The sequence below is a fragment of the Xenopus laevis genome, chromosome 6L (genome assembly GCF_017654675.1).
Source record: "Xenopus laevis strain J_2021 chromosome 6L, Xenopus_laevis_v10.1, whole genome shotgun sequence".
Classification (NCBI taxonomy): Eukaryota; Metazoa; Chordata; class Amphibia; order Anura; family Pipidae; genus Xenopus; species Xenopus laevis.
In genome coordinates, this window is record NC_054381.1 from 9,407,554 (window position 1) to 9,428,982 (window position 21,429).

At 41.1% G+C, this 21,429-nt stretch overlaps 1 protein-coding gene across 1 annotated transcript in view; it reads right to left on the reverse strand.

The window, feature by feature from the left end:
* The window catches only part of vipr1.L (vasoactive intestinal peptide receptor 1 L homeolog), a 141,180-nt gene that overhangs the window by 46,268 nt on the left and 73,483 nt on the right, over positions 1 to 21,429 (reverse strand). The window contains exons 3-4 of the mRNA XM_018267074.2: positions 14,404 to 14,511; positions 3,712 to 3,815 (exon numbers count right to left, since the gene is read on the reverse strand). Of these exons, the coding sequence (XP_018122563.1) occupies positions 3,712 to 3,815; positions 14,404 to 14,511 (212 nt within the window). The remainder of the gene's footprint in view (positions 1 to 3,711; positions 3,816 to 14,403; positions 14,512 to 21,429) is intronic.

The window sequence follows — 21,429 nt, forward strand, 5'->3', positions numbered from 1 at the left end:
ACCGCAGTGGAAGGTACCCAGCCGCAATTTTTTTTCTAAAAAGGGAATACCACACCTGTACCAACATGTGCAGAGCCAAGTTACCGCATCTCTGTCACTTAGTGTTGGGCCAAAGGTCCATATGACTACTGACGCATGGTCCTCCAAGCATGGTCAGGGCAGGTATGTCACCTACACTGCCCACTGGGTGAACTTGGTAATGGCTGGGAAGCAGGGAATGGGTAGCTCAACAACAACAGTGGAGTTGGTGTCACCGCCACGGATTGCACGCGGTTCTGCCACCACCTCTACTCCTCCATCGCTCTCTACCTCGTCTTCTTCTTCTTCTTACTCTGCTGCTGGGTCCTCCTTCTCCTCCTCCACACCTGTGCACCCCCAGCTCCCCCTAGGCTATTCGACGTGCCAGGTACGCCGTTGTCACGCTGTCTTGGGGATGACGTGCCTGGAAAGCAAAAACCATACCGGATCTGTACTCCTGTCATCTCTGCAGTCACAGGCCGATCGGTGGCTGACCCCACACCAACTGCAGATCGGAAAAGTGGTGTGTGACAATGGAAGCAATCTGTTGGCAGCGTTGAGACTAGGCAATTTAACACATGTGCCCTGCATGGCACATGTGTTAAATTTAATAGTCCAACGTTTTGTCTCCAAGTACCCAGGATTCCAGGACGTTCTCACCCAGTCCAGAAAGGTGTCGGCCCATTTCAGACGTTCCTACACAGCCATGGCACGCCTTGCTGACATTCAGCAGCGCTACAACATGCCAGTCAGGCGTTTGATTTCTGACAGCCAGACTCGCTGGAATTCAACGCTCCTTATGTTGGAACGTCTGCTGCAACAACAAAGGGCCGTCAACGAGTACCTTTTGAACTGGGTGGTAGGACTGGATCTGCACAGCTGGGGATTTTTTTCCCCCGTTACTGGGTGCTTATGCGCGATGCCTGCAGGCTCATGCGACCTTTTGAAGAGGTGACAAATATGGTCAGTCGCACCGAAGGCACCATCAGCGACCTAATACCCTTCGCTTTCTTCCTGGAGCGTGCCGTGCGACGAGTGACAGATGAGGCTGTAGACCAGCGTGACGAGGAGCTGGAAGCGCACGATTTCTGGTCGGAATCACCAGAACGAACCCAGGCACCTGCTGCAACGCAGGGAGAGGTGCCAGAAGTGGAGTCAGAGGAGGAAGGTGGCTTTGTGGAGGAGGAGGAGGAGGACCAACAGGAGCAGGCTTCCCAGGGGGCTAGTGGTGACCTTTTGGGGACCCCTGGTCTTGTACGTGGCTGGGGGGAGGAGACCGTGGATGATGCAGTCCTTGATAATGAGGAAGCGGAGATGGATAGCTCTGCATCCAACCTTGTGAGAATGGGGTCTTTCATGCTGTCATGCCTGTTGAAGGACCCCCGTATCAAGAGGCTTAAGGAGAAGGACCTGTACTGGGTCGCAACGCTACTAGACCCTCGGTACAAGCATAAAGTGTCAGAAATGTTACCAACATACCACAAGTCCGAAAAGATGCGGCATTTACAAACCAGCCTGCAAAACATGTTGTACAATGCTTTTAAGGGTGATGTCACTTCAGGAACTCATCAACATTCCAGGGGCAGAGGTGCCAGTAATCCTGCCACGAGCACACCTGCAAGGACAAAGCCCTTTGGCCAGTCTGTAACGTCAGACATGCAAATGTTTTTCTGTCCAAGGCAGCGCCACAACCCTTCTGGATCCACCCTCAAAGAACGCCTCGACCGGCAGGTAGCGGACTACCTGGCATTAACTGCAGATATCGACACTCTGAGGAGCGATGAACCCCTGGACTACTGGGTGCGCAGGCTTGATCTGTGGCCAGAGCTGTCACAATTTGCCATGAACCTCTTGTCTTGCCCAGCCTCAAGTGTGCTCTCAGAAAGGACCTTCAGTGCAGCAGGAGGGATTGTAACTGAGAAGAGAACTCGCCTAGGTCACAAAAGTGTCGATTACCTGACCTTTATTAAAATGAATGAGGGGTGGATCTCGGAGGGTTACTGCACGCCGGAAGACTTGTTCTGACTTCTATGCAGCTGTCCTTCTCTTCAAGCCTCATGACTCCACACACAGCTGTCCTTTAGCGTCCTCCTCCTCCCTCCGCCACCGTTACAAACTAGGGTGCAAACCCTACTGGTTTAATTTTTTCTGGCCTCTGTGCTTCAGTGGCTGCAACCAAAAAAATGCATATTTTCTGCATTTATATGGCATAATTTTTCTGGCCTCTGTGCTTCAGTGGCTGCAACCAAAAAAATTTATATTTTCAGCATTTATATGGCATAATTTTTCTGTCAACTGTGCTTCAGTGGCTGCGACCAAAAAAATGCATATTTTCTGCATTTATATGGCATAATTTTTCTGGCCTCTGTGCTTCAGTGGCTGCAACCAAAAAAATTTATATTTTCAGCATTTATATGGCATAATTTTTCTGGCAACTGTGCTTCAGTGGCTGCGACCAAAAAAATGACTATTTTCAGCATTTATATGGCATATTTTTTCTGGCCTCTGTGCTTCAGTGGCTGTGGCCAAAAAAACTGGGCAAACAATGCCTACAAGGTCAACGACGTTGACCTTGTAGGCATTGTTTGCCCAGTTTTTTTTGGCCACAGCCACTGAAGCACAGAGGCCAGAAAAAATATGCCATATAAATGCTGAAAATAGTCATTTTTTGCCATACGTTGACTCAACGTATATGGCAAAAAATGACTATTTTCAGCATTTACGTGACATATTTTTTCTGGCAACTGTGCTTCAGTGGCTGCAACCAAAAAAACTGGGCAAACAATGTCTACAAGGTCAACGTATGGCGAAAAATTACTATTTTCAGCATTTATATGGCATATTTTTTCTGGCAACTGTGCTTCAGTGGCTGCGTCCAAAAAAACTGGGCAAACAATGTCTACAAGGTCAACGTATGGCGAAAAATTACTATTTTCAGCATTTATATGGCATATTTTTTATGGCAACTGTGCTTCAGTGGCTGCGTCCAAAAAAACTGGGCAAACAATGCCTACAAGGTCAACGTATGGCAGTTGTTTAAAGAGAACAGTAGATTACTAGCCAGCAAAGCTACCTAAGCTAAAATGTCCCTCAAATCCCTGCAGACTTCTGTCCCTCCAATACAGAGCAGTATCAAGCAGATTACTAGCCAGCAAACTTACTATCATCTGTCCCTGAAATCACTAACAGCTCTCCCCCTACACTATCTCTTCCAAGCACACACAGGCAGATTTTTCAGATACATTTTTGCCCTTGATCCCCCTCTGGCATGCCACTGTCCAGGTCGTTGCACCCTTTAAACAACTTTAAAATCATTTTTCTGGCCAGAAATGTCTTTTCTAGATGTTAAAGTTCGCCTTCCCATTGAAGTCTATGGGGTTCGCGAACCGTTCGCGAACCGCTCGCATTTTTGCGCAAGTTCGCGAATATGTTCGCGAACTTTTTTTCCGACGTTCGCTACATCCCTAGTCACCCATAGCAACAACTTGACCCGGCTGTGAAGCCGCTTGTATCTGCAAGAGTAGCTGGGCTTCATACTCGACACTTATACGAGGTGGTTTATAACATACACCAATGATAATTCTTTTTGTTACCTTTTGCCCAGTCAAAATCTCTTCCCAGAGGGATTCCAGTCCCTCACCACACCAATTACACACACACCAATTACAACATGGCACCTCATACAAGACTCACCTGCCCACTTGGGGTGCTGTTTGTATCAAAGCCACAGGCTATTGCATAGGGAGCGGGAGAAATATCAGTCCAGCCTTCATCTGTACAATTTCTGGAAACATTCCCTGCAAGAAAAAGAGAAAAAATACAGACTCAGAGAATATCAAATTTCACTGATGGACCCTTCCATCATAGTAGCCCCCCGAGACCTACAATGAGCAACAACACCTGGGCTTGAGATCCATATTGGCTGCGTCACATGATCAGCCCTGTGCCCTAAGCACTTCACTTAGATTACAACCTTGAAGGAGAAGATAAGGGTAAATTCTCCTAATTTGAACACATTCTGCAATTCTTTGCCAAGCATTCATTTCCCCTTCACTTTGCAATTTGTAATTCCCATCAGGTTGAAGGCATTTATATGGGTGTCAGAATGACTGATGTATAAATAAAGAATGCCACAAACAGACGGATTAATCAAACAAAATAATATACAATAATTATACACTCAATCTGTTTTCTGGTTGCCAGGGTCACTGACCTTAGAAAAAGACAAAATTGGAATTTTCACTGCGAGGAGAGATAAAATGAAAATAGAATTTCTTAACACTGTTACAGGAACCAATGGGAGTGCTTGGATCTGATTGGAATACAATGTTGCCGAGAAGGAGTAATACAATGATTAATAATGTCTATAGGCTTCCTGCCTGTTTTCACACTTTAATCAATTCAATTTCCATTTTATAATTATATTATACAAATAACCTCCCCATATATTTGCAAGGGATAAGTGCAGGATGCTATGGGCTACCATGTTGCTTGTTCTCTGAATGCATTCTCCATAGTCAACAACAGAACAGCATTTCTAGTGGTCTCATTTGGTATTGCAATGAGTTTGAATATTCTACTGTATATACTCAATATGATTGTAAGCTCCACTGGGTCGGGGACTAATGGGAATCTCTCTGTAAGGCACTACAAGGGATATGTTGGTGCAATAATAAGAATAAGCTATAAAACAATGTTCCTTTATACAAGACAAACTTTGATTCCCCTTTATCTCCGGAGATGGATGACTTCCGGCACCCGATTCGCTCACTGACTAATGTTTATTACAGCCCAGAAGTGTTAAGGTAAAGAAAGAATTTAGCTGCTTTTACACGGAATCCCACATGACATCAGTTGGTCTCTGGTGGGCTGCTGGTTGCACATTGACTCATGAACAACAGCTGGGTGAAAGGTGTGAAGGGTGGGTGAAGGTGAAATAGACAAAAGAAATGAGATCCCCCAAAAAAGGGTTTCACTGATCCCTATCGCTATTTTTGGGGGGATGTGGTTCCTCCTGTGGTGGGGCACTAGAGGGATCAAGAGTGGCTTACAACATGGATCTCTTGTCTAACAGCGTTGCCCTCTGCACAAATGCAGCCTTCAAACTTACAGAACCTAGGGAAGAAATAGGAAATATTTCCTTATACCTTCCTAACCAGCCTTCATTGCTCTAATTTACCCCCTAAGAGGACAATCCCCACAGCCTAAGGACTTTAAAAGAGTATTTTTAAAAAACAATACCCTCCGGGGATATGTGAACCAAAGGAACTATCCGACCTGTCACCCACCCCCCTACAGCATGACGCTCAATAAAGGAATGTTTAGCATCAGTCTCTGCATCCGCATTAGAACCTTCAAAGAGATATTTCCAAGGAGGAATTGTCTTTAACTTAAAGGGATCCTGTCATGGGAAAACATTTTTTTTTTTCCAAACACATCAGTTAATAGTGCTACTCCAGCAGGGTTCTGGATACTTTGGTGCATCACACCTTGGTGAGTCTTTGAAGGAACCACCCATTGAATAATGGTCAGGCAAACTTTGAAAAATGCACAGTTTGTGGCTGACTGGGGAATTTGTGGCCTTATCAGATAAGAACATGGTCCAATATCCAACTTTATTGGGAGGTGTTATAATACTCATTCTGTGTACCATATGTTCTTACAGTGGACTGCCATTAGGGATTACGGGGGCTCATACTACTTGGATAGCATATCCCTCCACCCCATTGGTCCAGTGCCCACCAGACAACCTTAGACCGTGGTTCTACTTTCCAAACTATTATTCCTCCTCTCTTCACTCAACCTATTTATTCTCCTAGTTTTTTATCTCTACATACTATACTCTAGTCTTCCATTATTAAGCCCCTTAAGAAATAGGGAATGACCACGAAATAGGCCAATTGGTTGGGTCTGACATCAGAGCCCACCAAGAGTTTTCCTGGTATCCTTGTGGCCAGTCCAACACTGCCCACAATTCAACCAAACTCAACCCGCTCTCATTGTACATCACTTGGAGTCCTATCAGGGCCCCTGATTGTATTACCACCCGCACCCTCCCCAATGGTTCCCTTCTATTGTTCTAACAGTATACAGGTATGGGATCCACAAAGCTCCCAGTTATGGAAAGGCCATCTCCCATAGAGATCATTTTATACAAATAAGTAATTTTTTAAAATGTGATTCACCCCTCCCCCCGATGTAGCACTTTAACAATATCTCTAGGACGGTTCCTGCTCTAGACACTGGTTGAACTGGTGACCCGATTGATAACAATTGATACATTAAACAACAAGCAGAATATCAACATTCTTTTATTTCAAAACATTCTACATGATATTCCGATCAGTGCGGCCTAATGATCTATTATGCAAATGGGCCGCAAGATTCCAAACGGCGTTTGAGAAAGCCTAATCCCTGGCAGATTGCACAGTTCTGTGTGTTTATAACTTCACCCCAGAGAGCTTTTTATGTTCAATGTATGATGATTGTTTAATTGGTATCATGTGTTTTCTCAGATGATTAAACTTCTTGTTGGATAAGAACATGGAGGGGATGAAGGGCTGCTATAATGAAATATCTCGCTGCTTAAACAAAAGTGCCCTCGAAAGCCCTGCAATAATTACTATTCCTCTTTATACATCACCCATGTTAGTCAATTTTAGATATATTTATTTCTATGTATTTAACTTTCTCTTTGTTCTTCTGAAGACAGTTTTCATAGAATGGTGAAACAGGGTGGGGAACACCATCAGGTGCTACAAGGGCATGATGCCCATGTATGATGCCCCAGGGTGATAAGAAAGGATTGATCACACCAACAAGGTAACTATTCTTACTTTCTCTTTCGATTTCTCATTTTGAACCACTCCCATCTATATCCACTAACATGTTGTAGCTTTGATTGAGTGGCAACCTACTTGCTCAGATTAAAAATATCATAAAATGAAAGGTTCAGTTTTGAAGAGTGCACCATTTTTTGCACTTTAATAATAAAAATGTACCCTTATTAGTACATTTTTGGGTAACCTTACCCTTAAATGAGAACTGAAGGCTGCATAATACCTTGGTGTTCTCCTCTAGAACACTCCTCCCCTCCTCCCAAACCACACAACTGTGAACCCCCCTAAACGTTTGCTGTACCTTGTTCTGAAAAGCAGAGCGGCACATTGGTGTTGGCTGGCACAATCTTGTGCCACTTTAGGTCCACGTTTCAGGGCTCTGAAGGACAGCCAATATACTGAACAAGTTCATGATCATTTCAGAGCAATGGGAAATGATTTGAGATAATTAGTGAAGAATTTGAATGGTCACTTCATGGCTGAGTAGTAACCAGTTCCTTTACTGTATGCCTCAGAACCAAGTCACTGGGTCTACGACAGCAGAGTTTTGGTAGAGGAAGTCGCTTGTCCTCTCTGATATAACTTGAATTTCAGGTACATAAAGTACTAAACAGGGTTCCCCAACCTTTTTTACCCATTAGCCACATCCAAATGTAAAAAGAGCTGGGGAGCAACACAGGCACCCCCATGTTCCTGGGGGTGCCAAATAAGTGATGTGATTGGCTATTCGGTAGCCTCTATATGGACTGGCAGCCTACAGGAGGTTTTGTTTGGCAGTACACATGGTTTTTATGAAACCAAAACTTGCCTCCAAGCCTGGAATTCAAAAATAATCACCTGCTTTGAGGCCACCTGGAGCTACATCCAAGGGTTTGGTGAGCAGCATGTTGCCCAAGAGCCACTGATTGGGGATCACCAGACTAAACATTCCTGCTTAAACATAATGTATGACTAATTGCACTTTTTAATCTAAAAATTGTAATTTGAGACACTCGCTGTGCTTAGAGTGTAGACAGCTACCCAAAGAACACAGAGAACTGTGCTCCAACAAAAAAGGGATGTTACTTAGGTCAACTTTGTTAGGCATAAATCATCATAGTCACAAGGCTGATATAAATGTGGTCTAACAGCTATATCCAAAACTGATATTATTTTCAACCTAAGACTAAGCTTCAGTTATAACAGATTTTTCACTGGAAGAATCTTGCAGACCCGCAAGGTCACCTTGGATTGGGGATATTTACGTGTTGGGTGGAACAGACCAGGTAGACACAGTACTCTGCTGCAAATTATCCTTTATTCGACACCATGGATTGGGGAAACGCCATTGATAAAAGTAGGTCTCAATTAATTTTTTAGAGACCAAGGAGTCCAAGCCAGCAAATAAACGTTACCCTATGCGAGTAAAAGTAAGGTATAAGTAGATATAGATTCAAGAAGATAAATAGAGATTTAAGCCTCTGGAATTTCAATGAAATACTTTGTACCTATACTAAATAAAATGAGGCTTATATTTTCAGCCAATATAGTGGTTGAGCGAGAACCCAAGCAGATAAAATAGAATGTTCCAAAATTTTACTCTTGTACAAACCCCAACAGAAATTGCAAGTTAAAGTCTGAAAGTGCCTCTCGGTGCAACCAAATAGTTTTCTAAGTTACTTTATTGTTAAAATCCTGTTTGGCTGAAGCCCAAGCGATCAAGTATTTGCAATGCTCAAGATCCTGTCCAAAACAAATGATTGATTTTATCAAACTCTTCTCCCTTCTCTGTTGATTCTCCAAAGAAATGTCAAGTAGATATTTTATTTCAATGCAAAACTTTGCTCTTTCTATTTCCAGTAAATGGTCTCGGCGGTTGCCAATATCATTTCCTTCAGTGCTGCTCCCCAAGAATATGTGTATAGAATTCTAATTTTCATTTTAGATACTTTGAGGCTAAAATGAAGCCCGAAGTTCCAGGGATAACATCTACCAAGGTCATTGTTCCATTGCAAACAAACCACAGCCAGTTACATACCAGCTATGCCCCTTTCTCATACCCCATGGAGGGCATTAGGAAAAAGCCAGTTGAGTCATTTCACCACTGACCTTCTTACAAAAATTGTATTTTCCATTTCATGGTGGAGTGAGAACTTCTTTGGGAGTGTGGATAAAGCAGTTGGGTTGGTAAAAATGGGAAAAGTTGAAGGAAAAAAATGAAGACATGCATGGACCCAATTACAAACGTTATGAACATGCAATTGAGAAACTCAAGACCCAAAGAGAAGATACAGGAGAAAAACTATCCATATGCCTCAGGTGACAAAATCAACTTGAAGACACCTAGCAATACATATTAACTATTGTAAGATTATTCTTTCAGTGTCTTTGAAGTAACAGGGTTTATCTGCTCAAACACTTAAAATATTCGACTCTTTCTCTTCTTGTTTGCATAAAGCTGTTTTAGATGTTCTCCTCCCCGTTCCTCCACCCTAATGCATGCAAATACTTCAAAAGAGATGTAGAGTCAAGAAGGTCATTTCATCTACAAAAGATATATTTGAGAGGTTGCAAGTTGCAACCTAATCTACCTAGAGAAGAAGTACTCGTCGTGGATTAATTAAACATTCATTTTTTTTCTCTTTGGAAAACTAATCAAGCATTTGAGCCATATTTTGCATTGAAATTTATAACGATAATTCCTTCTCTTTCCAAACTCTACATTCTAGCTTTTCATGAGGTGCTTGTGAAGCTCCTCTGGGACTTTCTTATTCACGGCAGATTCCATCTTAAAAAGTAGATGCCCAATTTCCAGATCTCCAGGCTCTGCAGATAGAAAGGTAGGCAAACATTTAATGATGATGATTAGGGCAACTAAGCACCCCACAATCCACACTCCTAAAGAAGGCCTTCCTCCACGGCTACACCATAACTTAGAAGAAAAGGCAAAGCAGTGTAGAGGGGTTGGTGGTCATCAACTGGCCATGTAACTTCTGATCTTCAAGTGTGCAAACCCTGTTTGGTGTTCAATACCAAGGACTGGAAGTTACATAGCCAGACTTGGTGGAAGTCTCAATAGCTACAGGGGAGTAGGAACCTCTTAGGGAGTGTGGATGGAAGGGTTGCAGAGGGAAATTTCCGTAGGGGCCCTGTGATGTGCAAGTGACTTAAAACCTATCAAATAATGATTAATTCAGTTTGCAGCTTTCCTTGTCCTTTAACAAATGAAATATCTTAGTGGAAAGCACGATGATCTACCATGTGGTGACATTGTATAAATATTTGTGCTTTGACCATTTATCATCTGCGTCTATTTATATTATGCCTGTTTATTTGCTTCCATGACATTGCTATATTTACCATAAAGGCCAGTGAGGCCCAGACCGAGGCGCAGTGAAAATAGCTGCAAATTGTAATTCTAGTTCATCTTATTAAAGTTTTCATTGTGAGGGTTATGATTTATGGAAGGATTGGAGATATCCGTAAAGGGTAAAGGGTTAGGGGGGATTTTCATGGTGTATATCCTAAAGACAACGGCATTTTCAAGCAAGAAAGCGACCTGAAGTCTCCTCAATCTAATGATAGCAAAATTAATCCTTTAATCCATGTTAAATCTGAGTGCTAATAGTAGCACCTTTACCTATGTCCAGTACAGGTTTCCAGGCAGTTACAGGGTAAAGCCCATTAATGTGGCTGAAGGTATGTGGCCATGGGTTAGACTCATAATTCCACCCAATGCTGAGCATCACTGTGCATGAAATGCAGAAGAACACTTATAATTAGTGATGGGTAGGGATGCACCGAATCCACTATTTTGGATTCGGCCGAACCCCCGAATCCTTTGTGAAAGTTTTGGCCGAATACCGAACCGAATCTTAATTTGCATATGCAAATTAGGGGTGAGAAGGAGAAAACCGTTTTTACTTCCTTGTTTTGTCACAAAAAGTCACATGATTTCCCTCCACGGCCCTAATTTGCATATGCAAATTAGGATTCCGATACGGTTCGCCCGGGAAGAAGGATTTGGCTGAATCCGAATCCTGCTGAAAAAGGACGAATCCTGCCCGAATCCCGAACCGAATCCGGGATTTGGTGCATCCCTAGTGATGGACGAATTAATTCACCATGCGCGAATTTGCTGCGAATTTCCACATTTTGTCGCCGGCGAATAAATTCGCTAAACTGCCGAGAAATTTCACCGTTGGAAAAGTTCCTTGCATCAAAACCGGTGTGCAAAATTGACACGAGCGTCATAATTGCCACAAATCAATGAGGGCATCGAAAATTTTTGTTTCACAAATTTTTCCGCCGTTTCACAAATTTTGCTGGAAATTCTCTAATTTTTCGGCAGGTAAAACAGGCAAAATTCACCCATCACTACTTATAATGTAAAACACTGGTCATACAGGCATTTATATAATAAATAGGTCTAGAATAGAACATGATGACCATATATCAGTCATATCACTGTAAAAAAACAGGAGTTTCCCACAAAGTTTGAGTATGCTCCCTCGGGGTGGTCCTGCCAATTCTTTCAGACTCCCCTGTGGTGCCTTTCCATTTAAACTTTGTGGGACTGAATGTGTATTACCCAAAGAGGGTAAATGTGAGTGTACATTTTACTTGTTTTTAATTATGTTTTAATAAAAGCGGTAATACACTATCCTTGGTTCCTATCTCTAATCCGGAGTCTGGCAGGAGCGGTGAGCTGGAGGAGGGATCAGAAAGAATCCTATTGATATGCACAACACCACAATAGTGGTTTGTAAGTAGGCATTTTATACATAGTGTGGAGGCGCCTCACTATCGAATTGCACTTTTTTATACAAGGAAGGTTACCTTCTGTTCTTATATTCACTTGGATCCATTTTCCTTTCTCTTTTTCTAACTAAATAGCTGCCCAAAGACAAGGGGAGCACACCTTTGAAAAATCATTTTTGTATATGCACAGGGTGATATTCCCTTTAATTGAACGTATTACGCTATGCATGTTTCTATTTTCTGTTGCCACAGGCGCTGATCTCTCTATATATATTCCATAGGGAATACATATATATTTGTTTTAGTCAAGGAAGTTGTCAGGAGAAAGAAAGAGGCTGCTCTGATGTTCTTCTGCTTAGGAAAGATTTGAGAGAGGTTTCTAATTGGTTTCCTAAGCAGAAGAACATCAGAGCAGCCTCTTTCTTTCTCCTGACAACTTCCTTGACTACTTGGTGGTCAGACTGGTGGGAAACTGACCAGCAGGTGGCGCTGTTGTAACAAAATTCATTCATATTAACAGTACATGTATCCCTTAATATCTTGGAATTAAAAGTAAATAAATAATGAATGTAAATTGTGAAAGTTCTTAGAATAACACTCTCATCAATTTTACATTCACTTGTTTTAAAGGTTTACTTATCCTTTTAATGTGTGCGCCATTTTGTTCCTGGAAGATAAATATGCACTGTGGAATTTGCCCTGCCTATAAAAAGAGGGCATGTGCCATTTCTGAAACGAGTCCTTTACATTCCAGATGTCACTATATTATGCGCTGCCTACAGATGACACAGTTCCATTGTTGTCTTTTTAAAGGACACAGACAACAGGTGCTAAGGAAAAATTACTATTTTTAGCACTTTTGCAATTTACGTTTTAGGATACTAACAGTTTTTGTATAAACTTGGCAGCACCACCTGCTGTTAATTTCAGCCGACTGGACACGTTGGTAGAAAATTAAATTTGTGAGAAGAGGTTGTTGTTCTGTTGACTAGAGAAATGCCAGACGACTCTGGTCAAGCAGTTAGGCAAGTTATATATAGAATGAAAAGTTTGAACTTGATGGACATGTGTCATTTTTTCAACCCTGCTTACTATGTTACTAGGAAAAATGCAAAAAGAAATCAGTGTATAGAGTATATTATGATAGCTTACCACATACGGTGGGCCCGGGTGCACATGCCCCAGACCTTCAGTAGAGGGAGCAAACACCAGGAAACATCAAAAAAAGGCTGGCACAAGCCGAACCACGCAGATAGAAAAGCAGGAGCCAGATTATAAAAGTCAAAGGCCTGACGCGTTTCATGTCTACTGAGGACACTAGGGGCAGATTTATCAAGGGTCGAAGTGAATTAGAGGGAATTTTCGAAGTAAAAAAATTCGAAGTAATTTTTTGGATACTTCGATCATCAAATAGGATACTACGACTTAGAATTTACTTCGAATTCTATTCGAAGTAAAATAGTTTGAATATTCGACCATTCGATAATCAAAGTACTGTCTCTTTAAAAACCTTCGATTTCAATACTTCGCCAAATTAAACCTGCTGAAGTGCTATGTTAGCCTATGGGGACCTTCTACAGCATTTTTCTACGTTTTTTCAAGTCGAAGTAAAATCGTTCGATCGTACGATAAAATCGTTCGATCATACGATAAAATCGTTCGATCGAACGATAAAATTGTTCGATCGAACGATTCTACTTCGACTGCAGAAAGCCCAAATTCAATGAAAAAAGTTTGAATTCAATATTCGAATTTGAAGTATTTCAATTCGATGGTCGAATTTCATAGTATTTGTTACTTCAAAATTTGACCCTTGATAAACCTGTCCCTTTGTCATGGACACGAAACGCGTCAGGCCTTTGCTTTTAATTATGGGAAATAAAATGTACATTTTTAACTTTTATCATCAGGCTCCTGCTTTTCTATCTGCTGTGGTTCAGGTTGTGTCAGCCTTTTTTTTTTTGATGTTTCCTGGTGTTTACTATGTGACTTTGTTACTTCGCTAACTTCATTTTCTGAGCAAAACGTTCTTTTTTTCACTAATTTAGTTTTCTAACATCAGTGTCCAGTCGGCTGAAGCGAACAATTTCAATTGAAACAATTGAATACAATCAAAATTGTATCAGCAATGTAGAAACTGCTAATGTCTTGGAAACTGCAAAATGTTATTTTAATTGCAAAAGAGCAAGTTGAGTAATTTGACATTCATTTCTCTTAAAGGTTTACTTTTTCTTTAAGAATGGGCAGTAAAACCTCAAATATAGAGAGGCAATAGATCTTGTAATTCCTTACAATTACCGGCATATGCCTGATGGTGCAACAGGATTAATGGCATGCTGCCATTGGAGAGACAGTTAAGGGCAGATTTATCAAGGGTCGAATTTCGAATTAAAAAAGACCAACCAAAATTAAATCAAGTTTTTTTTTTTTGGCTGAATAGGTCCGTTTTCGATCGAATTCGAATCATATGAATCGAAGTAATAGCGCATTCTAATCATACGATTCAACGTTTTCCCCCCCCCAAAAAACTTTGATTTTTCAAAGTCCACCAATTGACTTTAAAATTGGTTCTGGGAATAGGCTAAATAGGCTAAAACAGCAATTCAGCAGGTTTTAGATGGCGAATGGTGGAATTTTTAAAAAGACAGTACCTGATAAATTTCAAAATTCGAATTTTCAAATTTTTTTCAAATTTTGGATTATTCCCTAGTTGAAGTACACAACTCGATCTGCCCCTTAGTAAACACTATAGAAATACAAATTATTGCCCAATTTACATAAAACATAACTGATTTTTATAACTCACCTTGCACATTCAAGAAAAAGCCGAAGTAATCAGGGCACGGCATTACCACCATTTCTCCTATGTTTGCCGATCTCCAACACGTTATGTTGTCCCACATTACTCTACAGCCTGCAATGTAAAGAGAGGCATATTATCCACACTGTAATAGTGACGCCTATATACCTATATAAATGCATTCAAACTATAGGGCAGTGCCTGGGCATGTGCTTTCAGAAACAGCGAATACTTCACAATGCTTTCAGATAAGCTATTTTTCTCCTACTCAATATAACTGGAAGAGTCACAGTGAGACTTGGATTTTTACAATTGAGTGCTGATCTCATATAAACCTCTAGGTGGGACGTGGGAGCATTTTTTGCAATGCAGGTGTCAGTCAGCTCTTATCTAGGTACTTTTCCATTGTTCTGCCGAGGGGTGGTTGATATCAGACCAACAGCAGTAAAGAGTAACTGAAGTTTAGCAGAGCTCACACATGACTGTCACATGGCTGAGGGCACCTGGGAAAACTACCATTTCAGATTTCATAATAAAATATACAATAAAAATAAATTTGCCAGGTGTGAAGTTGCAGCGAATAAATTCAATAATCTACCGTGAAAATTCGCCGCCATCAAAGTCGGCAAAGTCGCTCGCGTCAAATCCGTCGCGCATCAAAATTATTTGGACGCCCTTTGACTTTAATGTTGGCGTCAAAATTGACACAAGCGGCAAAATTCACGTTTCGCAAAGTTTTCGCCGTTTGGGGAATTTTGGGACAAATTCGCCCATCACTATTGGTCTGTATTGTTTCCTTTCAAAGTTTTTAATTATTTGCCTTTTTCTTCTGATTCTTTCCAACTTTTAAATGGGGGTCACTGACCTCCTCTCTCTCTCTCTATAACTACTTTTTATTACTTGACTTTCCATTCAGGCCTCTCCTATTTATATTCCAGTCTCTTATTCAAATCGACGAATGGTTGCTAGCCTTATTTGCACCCTAGCAACTAGATTGCTGGAATTGCAAACTGGATAATGAAAAGCTATATAACTCAAAAAACACACATAATAAAAAATGAAAACCAATTGCAAATTGTCTCAGAATATTGCTCTCCATGTCATACTAAGATGTAATTTAAAGGTGAACAACACCTTTAAAGTCATGTGACTTCAGACCGTGTGACTACAGCAATAGCTGCTAATTATTTTTCTTTCATGCTAGTTTCGAGAATGCTAACTCTGCTATTCATCCAAATCTTTCATGGCTGAATCCAAAAAAGTAGATTAGGTGCATCTCTAGTTAATAATATGTTTCACAAAGGGGTTTTATTATAACAGAGCTCTCTTAAAGGGGATGGAAATCCCAAAATACAATGTTGCCAAATGAAAGCAAATGTAGTTTTAAACAACTTCCCAATATTATTATTAAAAATATTCAGTGGTTATCAAGTTATGTGTAAATGTAATTGCTACTAAATGCATTGCCTTCGGCTCCCTGTTTGCTTTTCCAGGTTCGTCCATTGAAACAATGTATCACATGGCCTCGCACACTTCCTGTCACCAACAGGCAGACACTGCATTCAGTTGCAAATCCAATGACAAATAACTTTAAAACCACTGATATTTTTTCATGAATGTATATTGGAAAGTTGCTGAGAATTATGTTTTCTTTCATCCGGCAAAATGTTATTTTTGAGTTTACATCCCCTTTAACCTTGGACTCGCAGGCTAATTATTTTGCAGAAATTACTTCCATTTCCTATTTCTATAGGTTTCAGAGTAAGAGAAGAAACTGGGGATTGATTTAAGGCTACAGAAGACTAAAATACTTCTACGCAGCTGGACTGGAATCTCCTAGGGAATTACAGTTGACAAGGACAGTTTTACTTAAGGTTTTTCTCATTCATCAGTGATACAGGCCATTAGGTGGGAGTTTAAAGGAAACATCGGCCCTTCTTCTGGTTAATTAACTAATGGATGATCACGACTGTTCTGCCATTTAAATCAATAACGAGGAAGAACTCCTATTAGGAAAAAGCTCAAGGGATGTTCTTTGTTTTTACAGTTGCCATGTGACTGTTAAAACGGTTTGTATGTTTCAGAGGGTTTAAAGGGGAAGGAAACCCAGTCGGCGCAAAAACCCTCCCCCCTCCCCTGTGTTGCTTCCCCTCCCTCCTCCCCCCTGGCCTACCCGTCCTGCTGGGCAAATGCCCCTAACTTGTTACTTACCCTTCTGCGCAGGTCCAGTCTACGGAGTTCACCGACGCCATCTTCTTCCAAGCGATCTTCTTCCTGCTTTGACCGGCGCATGCGCAGTAGGAGCATTTCGCCGGTACGGATCTACTGCGCATGTGCCAAAAGTCAAGAAGTGAAATCGGAAAACTTTGTGACTTTTGGCGCAAGCGCAGTAGATCCGTACCGGCGAAATGCTCCTACTGCGCATGCGCCAAAACGCCAGTCAAAGCAGGAAGAAGATCACGTGGAAGAAGATGGTGCCTGTGAACTCTGTGGACTGAACCTGCGCAGAAGGGTAAATAACAAGTTAGGGGCATTTGCCCAGCGGGACGGGTAGGCCAGGGGGGAGGAGGGAGGGTGGGCAACACACGGGAGGGGGGAGGGTTTTTGCGCCGACTGGGTTTCCTTCTCCTTTAAGGAGGCAGACGCAGGTGAGCAAGGCATTGTGGGTATTAGAGTCTTGCATAGAGTGGAGCTATATAGTTTCGATGGCACGTGCAGTCAGGAGAAGCAATAGGGAAAATAGTATGGATGCACAAATCCAGGATTGGTGATTTGGACAGGATTCGGCCTTTTTCAGCACTATTTCGATGCGGCCGAATCTTTGTGTGTGGCCGAACCAAATTCAAATTTGGTAAAAAAAATAGGTAAATTAGGTGTGGGAAGGGAAATCACGTGACTTCTCATCTCAAAACAAGGAAGTAAAACATTCTTTTTTCCAATTTTTCCTTTAACGCCTCTAATTTGCATATGCAAATTAGGATTCATATTCGGTTCAGTATTCCGCAGAATCTTTAACAAAGGATTCAGACGAATCCCAAATAGTGGATTCGGTGCATCCCTAGAAAATAGCAAGAGACAGGCAGATACAGCATTCCATAGCACTTTTTGGGAATGTTTCCTATTACAAATTTGGGATGCGATATCCTGAAGCTCATAATCCAAAGAGCTCTAAATTATGGGATGACCGTCTCCCATAGACTCCATTTCAATCAAATAATTCCAATTTTTATAAATGATTCCCTTTTTCTCTGTAATAATAAAACACTAAGATATAATTAATCCTTATTGGAAGCAGAACTTGCCTATTGGGTTTATTTAATGTTTACATGATTTTCTAGTAGATTTAAGGTAGGAATTTACTAATAACGGAAAGATCTGTTACTTGTAAAACCCCAGTTTCTGAGCATTCTTAAAAGGAAAATTGCCGGCGGGATGGCACTCGGATCGATTTGTTTTCCCAAAAGGCTCACAGGCAGATTCGGGGAGATAAGTCGCCCCGAAAAAAGGGAAGATTTGTCGCCGGGCGATTTATCTCCCCAAATCTGCCTGTGAGCTCTGACCCTAAAAGGAAGGCTCTGAGTATACGAGTGAAATAAAAGAGTAACTACATATCAGATAATGTAATACTGTTTGCCCACAGGGATAGTGAAAGAGCCTGCAGATCAGAAACACTAAGCAGGCCAATCAATTCTTTTGTATCTCTAATATCCCTCTAATTGGATTAAGCCCTGTATTCCTATACTGCCCTGTGGGATTTTCTGGCAATCAATCAGATCAATCCTAATAAGATGAATCCCTTTGTGATCTCTTCCAGCTAAATCAGACACAGAGCTACTACAGCTTTCCCAGCTATCCCAGCTTTCTCAGGCTGACTGGCCACAACCACCCATAATCCTCCTGTTGTGTTATATGGCAGGGATCTTAGCGAGTGAACAAAAGTAACTATCCCACCTATTATCAGTAGAGCAAGGCTTGTGTTATTTCCAGGGATCCTTGCTTAGAGTAACTGCACTCAATATAGCAACATAGGCTGGAGGGGTGCAAACAATTTGGAATCATCATTTTGGAAAACCATTGAATCAAAACACCATTTTCGAACACTATAGAGAGGGCCCAACTGAGAGAGCTGTATGTTCTGGATTGGGGATATTTCTGGTGTTAAGTGTAGCAAGTAGAGTAATATATCCAATATATAGGATTTTCTGCATTGCAGACTCTCTGCCCAACTTTTCCTTTATCCTGAAAATTGAGGTTTCACGGAGCGAAAACCTTTGCAGCCGTACCAGGGACTAGAAGGTAATTGAAAGTGAGTTTCTGGCCAGAATACTGAAAAAATCTATTAAAAAGGCCCACAGGTGGAATCCGCTCAACTCAACAACAAATTTAGGGCGTTTAATGGAAATGAGAAATTGCAATTCTGCTTCTGCAGGTTATAAATTATAAGCTCAGACATGAAGCAATCAGGACGCAGCCTGGCACTCACTCATTTCTATAAATAACACGTGCTTTTGGGGAGTCAAAATGCTCGGCTGTCCTAACGTCACCCTGATACCCTGGTAAACCTCAGCAAATATATAGGAAAGGCATTTAAAATCTAAACAGTTAAAGTGATACTTGAAAAATAAACAAACAGGACTTTGATGTAAATGTACCAGCCATAAAAACAATGTGTTTCAAAAAGGAACTGTGCAGTCACTGGGACAGAATGTTCTGTTATACAGATAGCTAGAATCTCAGCTGCCATAAAGCAGGACAGGACTGCTGCTTATAATGGGGATCAGATAGGATATGTGCAGCCACTGGGACAGAATGCTCTGTTATACAGATAGCTAGAATCTCAGCTGCCATAAAGCAGGACAGGACTGCTGCTTACAATGGGGATCAGATAGGATCTGTGCAGCCACTGGGACAGAATGTTCTGTTATACAGATAGCTAGAATCTCAGCTGCCATAAAGCAGGACAGGACTGCTGCTTACAATGGGGATCAGATAGGATCTGTGCAGCCACTGGGACAGAATGTTCTGTTATACAGATAGCTAGAATCTCAGCTGCCATAAAGCAGGACAGGACTGCTGCTTACAATGGGGATCAGATAGGATCTGTGCAGCCACTGGGACAGAATGTTCTGTTATACAGATAGCTAGAATCTCAGCCATAAAGCAGGACAGGACTGCTGCTTACAATGGGGATCAGATAGGATCTGTGCCACTGATGTATCTATTTATGACACCAAGCACTCCATACATAATATGACGGCACAGAACCAATGTTCTCCCACTGTGATTCCAAGCTGGTTGCTGTACATACAGAATAAGGGTGTGAGCACACAGGGATACTATTATCTGAAGTATTTAATGCATCATTTGCCTTGATACCACTAAGTATTGTATAATCTTGCCGTTAATATGATAACAACACAAATAAATATCTGCGGGTCACTTTTCAGGCAAACGCGCTAATTAAAGAGGATGTTTATCCAAACATATATATATATATATATATATATATATATATATATATATATATATATATATATATATATATATATATATATATATATATATATGTGTGCAGGTTCATTATGCCCTACATATTTAATTGTTAAAACACACTTGTCGCTAAAGCATTAAAAAAAATGCCCCTTTGCCCCTCGTTGTGCTTGGCACAGGCCAACGTCTCAGCAGAGAGGTCAGAGAGAGGAAGGAGAAGCCAGACAGAGAGGCCGATGGGACCCTGAGATATATCCGCTGACTCCCAATCATGGAGAGACCTCAGGCTGAGAGACGCTAACCAGACTTCTTGCTTAAATCATCTGCAGCCATTTAGATAAACTGTGGGAAGAAAATTCTAGGGAATCTGTTTGGGGGGCATATATATATATACTGATTATTTTCTGCCATTCGTGCAACTTAAGGAGAAATTCCACTAAAAATATGCCTTATTTATCAGCAGCAATTTTTCAGCTTTTTCAGCCTTTAGCCTCTACAGTGATTTAAAGAGGTTGTTCACCTTTAAATTATCATTTATTATGATGTAGATAGCGATATTCTGAGACAATTTGCATTTGGTTTTCATTTTTTATTATTTGTGGTTTTTGAGTTATTTAGCCTTTTATTTGGAAGCTCTTCAGTTTGCAGTTTCAGCATCTGGTTGCTAGGGTCCAAATTACTCTACAACAAAGCATTGATATGAATATTAGACTGGAATATGAATAGGAGAGGCCTGAATAGGAAGATGAGTAATAAAAAGTAACAATAACAATACATTTGTGGCCCTACAGAGCATTTGTTTTTAGATGGGGTCCCATTTGAAAGTTGGAACAAGTCAGGAGAAGAAGTCAATGAATTCAAAAAGTATAAAAAATAAAAAAATAAGGCCAATTGAAAAGTTGCTTAGAATAAGCCATTCTATAACATACTAAAGTTAACTTAAAGGTGAACCATCCCTTTAAATGTGTGAGAGCTGCCATAATGCTTGTTTGGGCTGAGACTTGTTCCTACACTGAGCACAACAGAATGTAATAAGCTATGACTGCACTAAATTTATTTTCTATGTATTTAGGACAAGGACATTCTGGGGCATGACAAATTATAAAAAGTACAGAGATGCCAACCTAGATCATTGGCATCTTGGCCACGCCTATCATGTTCTGACCCCGCCCCCACCCCACTGCTTTGGATGATATTGGAGGACTTTGGGTGATGATTCTTTGCAATGGAATGGAGTGGGTTAATTAGGTTTCAGGTGCAAATTATTGGCGGTGGGAGTTGCAAAGATGTATAACAAAGTTACAAGATGGTGACCCCCTGTGGCCAACTTTGAAAGCATAAATCATTTGTGGTGCAGTAACTTCATGTTTATGTTTAGTATACAAAATACAGCATTTCTAGCATTATTCTATATTAGACTTTACTTCCCCTTTAAGGAGGACCTTCAAAGCTTTGGATGATCACATCCAGCCCCTGAGCCTCCAGTTGGACAAGGCACTAGGATCAACTTAACCAATAAACAGTTTACTACTCTTTTGGAGT